Source organism: Notolabrus celidotus, chromosome 7 (genome assembly GCF_009762535.1).
Source record: "Notolabrus celidotus isolate fNotCel1 chromosome 7, fNotCel1.pri, whole genome shotgun sequence".
Lineage (NCBI taxonomy): Eukaryota > Metazoa > Chordata > Actinopteri > Labriformes > Labridae > Notolabrus > Notolabrus celidotus.
In genome coordinates, this window is record NC_048278.1 from 11,497,170 (window position 1) to 11,502,758 (window position 5,589).

A 5,589-nucleotide genomic window follows, 5' to 3' on the forward strand; every position below is an offset into this window, starting at 1 on the left:
ACAAAAAACAAACAAACAAAAAAACAAACAAACAAACAACCCCCTCCCAAAAAAAATGCCTTCACTACCTTCTCCCACCCAGCTTATCTCAAACCACTTTCCTATTTTGATACAATTATACTAACAAAGAGGCAAATGCCCACACACCCACACATACACATACACACACTGACACAAACCCACACACACACAAACACACATGGGCGCATGCACGCCACACATTATTCTCTGTAATGTTCACTTGTTGTCTTGTCTTTCACTTTTTGTATATTGTGTATTGTCATGTCTCTCACCCGTCATGTATCGTTAAGCAACACTTTAATAAAAAAAAAAAAAAAAAAAAAGAAAACATTTATAGATGTCATTGATATGTTTTATAAAGGAATAAAAATCTCTGAGGTTATTCACTTTATCACCTCTAATCAATTCGATACAAATCACATCAAAATTTGAAGCTCAGTGTATCGAATGTGAATTATTGCACTTATCACAGACTGTAAGATACTCTAATTGAAAATATTTGTTTAAAAACTTCAACAAAGAACGTTGTATCAAGACAACAACTAAACTTTTCTGGGAGAAAAACAAATGCAAGGACATATTTAACCTCTGGCTTGAAGATGATTAACATTACATGACAGCAGAGCTCTTTTAAGGCTGACGGCATCCCTCTTTTTGTTTATTTATCCATTTCTCTTTTTTATAAGGATTCCACAGCAAGTACTGCAATCTGGAAAAATAAAACTCACAAGCTTCAGAAGGCAGTTCTATCAATATAGCGGGAGGTCTTTAAGTATTACATTTCAATCAGGAGAGACAAGAAAAAGTGTGAAATGATATTTATCAAACCAAATATTGAAATAATTAAACTTAACAGAAGATCTTTGGTATATGGACTTTATGGGGAGATTTTGTGTTCATAGGGTCTAATCTGAGCAGCCGCAGGATATCCCCCATGAAGTCCTTACACTGGTGGTGGTGGCTTATTATACGCTAGGACTGGATGAATGATGGATGAAGACTGATGATTCTGCAGAGACCAGGTGGAGATGGGGAAGTAGAGGGGCATGCATGAATCGACAGTATGAAGTAACTAGAGTCAGAGAAATAATCATCTTTAAAAATAGAGAAGAAAAGTGATATGCTGACAGTGAGGGTGTGCCACTGTGCTGTGATGAAGAGACTACAAATGCCACAGCTGATTAACCAATGACAGCCCCAGATAATGCAGCTGGAACAGATGGGTGAGCAAGCAGAGAGAGGAGAGGAGAATAAGCCTACTGTGAATACAAATGTATTCTTTTGGAAGAGATAAACAGGAAAAGAACATGGCCTTTGTTAACGCTACAATCTCCAGGTCGGTGGATGTGGATATAGCTTGTGTTTGTTGGTGAAATGTTGAAGAGAGACTAAGTCATTTAATTTTTGAATGTAATATAACAACAACATTTTAGTTGGATCTCAGTTACTAACATTTGTTATTATTTTTCCCTCAATAATGATATTTGTAATTATAAGAAGAATAACAAATGTGTAAATTATGTTGTGACTTACAATTTTTTATTTTGACATTAAAAAAAATACTTTCCTAGGCAAACTTTTTTTTTTTTTAATCTCTAAACCCTTCTTGAATCTTCAAAAATAAATGAATTCAACACACTTAATACCCCCCTGCACTGCTAGAAAATAAAAATTATTATGCTTTGAGAAATTATTCCATTTAAAAACACGTCCCGGAAGTGTTTTGTCAGTATCGGTGTACTTCCGGGTTGACTGTCATGGCGGCGCCCTGGATGAACTAGGAAGCCCTCGACACTGGAACATTTTTGTATCATTGATAAACTAACCCGTTTAGAGGAGCAGACAGCAGCCATGGGGATTCAAGATATGATGAAGTGGAATGTGAGAGCGTCTGCTCTTTACGCCGTCGGTGTGTGGACCATGATCGGTTCATACGGGTTCTTAAAATACTCAGGACGGCTCGAGGACGTGCCAGGTGAGAGAGAAAAACACTGTACACTTGCATCAGTATGGAACTTTATTACAGATGACTTATTCTCTAAACTCGGTTGTTTCACTTTGATGCTGTATCTACAGTAGTGGTAAAATCACATGTTCCATCAGCTCAAAAGACAAGAGACAAATGATCTTAGCCTGGCTCATTCAACACTGCTTTTCTCCACATACATACTTATTTAAGAATAAGCACTTTAATACACCTCTAATTCAGAAGATCTCCTTATACTATTCTGAATTATTGTCTCCCAAAAAGGTGCATTAATATTCTCCCAGTCTAATATTGAACCTTATATTTCCCCTTGTTTATCAACATGGACTGACACCCAGCAGCGAATATGTATTTCTCCTCTACTCTTTGGACAAGAATTAAAAACGGTTCAGATTCCTCTTACAGAAGAACATTGTCCCTTTTTTTAATTGTAACCTGCTACTAGAGAAATCATGTCCCAAATGGATAATTGATTCCAATCTGTTTAATAAATAACTAAAAACTCCTTGCATGAGCTTTCAGAATGGAAGCAGTGGTCAAATAAAATAATCTTCTTTTGCGTCCTAAAACGGAAGCTAGCCACACAAAATTTGTATTACATTTTACTTAAAAAAAAAATTACATTCAATTTAAATGGTAGAATCTATATCTATGAATGTAGTCTTAGTTACTAGCTACTGCAAAACACAGTGAAATGACACAGGGTTTAATCATTTTAATAACTATCTACTTGCCTGTTTGACATTACATTCAGCTGTATGGTGATACTACAAGGCCAGCATGCAAAGTACATTTGCACTGTAAACAATCATGTACACACAGATTATGAACAGTTAATATGGCAGAAAGAGTTTTGAACAAGTTATGTTTAAGAAAATCAGGCATGTAATACAAAGACTGGGACAAGAAGCTGTTATGCAAATTAGATTAAAACAATCACTGGTGGTGTGTTATTTTGCTATGAGCTGTGTAGAAGATGATCAAATATGTGTTTGATACTCAATGTTTCTGACAATATTTATGTAACTTTACTTTAGACACAATTTTGAATACAGAATTTTAGCTTGTTTGTGAATAACTCTGCTTTGGTAAAGCTGTGTTCTTTAGGATCTCATCTCTCTCAGTATCTACAAGTCACATCCTTTAGATCAGTGCTACCTTTTTGTTGCTCAGTTTGAAATCAACCATCACCAAACAACTTAATAATTTGTTTTATTTCTCTTCTCCACAGAAGTGAAAACTGAAGACGAAGAAGTGCCAGAAAATCTAGAACGAGTCGTCCACGAGACAGCTCACAGCAAAACAGTCATCTATTACAAGAAGGACTTTGTCCCATACCACATCAGGATCTCTAACTTCATCAAGTCCTTCACCAGTGGTCCCAAGACTGGAGATGATGATAGCAAATAGTTGCATCAGTCCTGCTGATGTACACTATGGACTTGTGAAGTTGAAGGCTCCATGATGCACTATGCATTTTTAACATTGTGTGAGGACACTCTAATGACTTGTAAATGATATTCCATGCTGCTATCTCCTGTCTGGTCCCGAGGGAGCTGCCAATGTTTGAATGTCAGAAGTATGTAATACTGTCGTCATTCTAAGTAAGGATCCTGTCATGTTTAATGCAGGCTATTGTCCACAATACAAAGTTGCCACAACCACAAATGTTTATATGAACTGATGTTACATTTGGAGGATTTTCCAATTTTCACTTACATTGTGGACATAGCATTTCACTGCTGCCAGTTTGTTGACTTCAGCTTGTACTATAGAGTCAGATGATTGTTTCAATCATCAATCAATTAATTGAGAATATTCAAGATTAATTAAGTTATCATTTGGTGAATAAAGTTAATACTGTATCCAACTGGCTTTTTTTTAATCATGAATAATTTATTATTGCATCATCAACACGATTCGATCTTCAACACTGATATAGTAAGTTTGCTGTTGTTTCATCTGTTGTTAAGAGGACTGCAGAGAGGATCATCGCTCCCCCCCCCCCCTGTCCTCCCTACAGAACCTGTACTCCTCCAGGATGAGGAAAAGGGCAGGCAAAATCCTCACAGACCCCTCTCACCCGGGTCACCACCTCTTTGACCTGCTGCCCTGCAGCTGGCGCTTCAGAGCTCTGAGCACCAGAACATCCCGGCACCGGAGCAGCTTCTTCCCTCAGGCCGTATCCCTCATGAACAATCACACTGTAAACCACTAAAGACTCCTGTGATACATCACATAAATGTGCAATACTTTGATTTCCAGTGCAATATCTCCACAACCATGTGCAATATTGTAATTCATTCTATAACATATTTTATTATTATATTCATCCACTATGTGTGCAATGTGCACTCTGGTGTAGGCTAATTCATTTATTTATATCTTAAAAGTACTTCTATCCCTTTCTTTGTACAGATAGTATTTTTATTTTTTTTAGATTTTCTAAGGTTAGTTTTTAGGTTTCTATATTTATTGTCCTTACTGTCTTGCTGTTAAGTACCAGTGTTCCATTAACCATGTCAAATTCCTTGTGTGTGCAAGGTCACTTGGCATTAAAGATTTCTTGATTCTTGATTGAAGATGCAGAACATAGAGTCTTAAAAGTCTGTCCTGAAGATATCTATTCCTGTAATGAAAGGGATTTGTGACTTATGGTACCTCTGCCAAATAACATACAATGATCTGTATTTGTATGCTCCAATTAAAGATATATTTTTTTGAAATATTATTTTTAGAAATGTTAATATTTTTTAACTGCGGGTACTCGATGGCTATTGTATACTTTATTTTATGTTTATTTTATTTAACCTTTATTTAACCAGGTTGGTCCCATTGAGATCAAAGATCTCTTTTCCAAGGGAGACCGACCAAGACATTCAGCAGCAAAAAAAACAAACACAAGTTACAGACATAGACACACAGAGAACGGAAGTACACTTTACAAGCACAATGTTTGTCGCAAAAAGATCTGTTACCTAGAAGGCAGTTGTAGCAAGACACTAAAAACACAGACATTTTAAAGATTCTGCTTCAAAGTCTTTGATTTTAGATCTACTATTTAATCCATTTGTAACATTCGTATTTATCTAATTCCACCTGTAACATTGTATATATCTAAATTGTATTATATCTTTATTTATCTTTTTTTATTTTTACTTATTTTATTTTACTAATTGGAACTTTTTTTTCTTCATTGTTCTTATGTCTGGGTTGCTGCAACAACTGAATCCCTCCCCCGGGGGATCAATAAAAAAAGTAATATCTTATCTTATCTTAAAAACATTCAGCTCCTTGAGTTTCAAGCCATTCTGCAGTAAATGCCAGGCTGGGGTTGCAGAATACCTAAAAGCCCTTCTCCCAGTTTCTGTATGAGCTTTTGGGACAGAAAGCATTAAAAAGTCCTGGGAACGCAGTGAGTACTGTCCAGCACTTTTCTGTGTGATAAGGACTCAGAGGTAGTGTGGCAGCAGATGAAGAACAGCCTTATAACACTACTTCAGTCCAATAGGTGGCGGTAAGGCGTATGCCAGCTGGTTGTCGAAACGCCAGATTAAAATACACCAGAAGAAGCAAATGTA

At 36.4% G+C, this 5,589-nt stretch overlaps 1 protein-coding gene across 1 annotated transcript; it reads left to right on the forward strand.

The window, feature by feature from the left end:
• Positions 1 to 1,747: 1,747 nt before the first annotated feature.
• LOC117815867 (small integral membrane protein 26-like) lies at positions 1,748 to 3,878 on the forward strand. Its single transcript, XM_034687846.1, has 2 exons — positions 1,748 to 1,996; positions 3,240 to 3,878. Exons 1-2 carry the CDS (start codon positions 1,873 to 1,875, stop codon positions 3,416 to 3,418), a joined length of 303 nt encoding a protein of 100 aa, XP_034543737.1. The 5' UTR covers positions 1,748 to 1,872; the 3' UTR covers positions 3,419 to 3,878.
• Positions 3,879 to 5,589: the final 1,711 nt, after the last annotated feature.

Bases quoted from the DNA above. Each gene is read 5' to 3' on its own strand.
- LOC117815867 (XM_034687846.1), top strand. From the start codon at position 1,873: ATGGGGATTCAAGATATGATGAAGTGGAATGTGAGAGCGTCTGCTCTT. The intron at 1,997-3,239 runs GTGAGAGAGAAA...TCTTCTCCACAG, and splicing joins ACGGCTCGAGGACGTGCCAG to AAGTGAAAACTGAAGACGAA.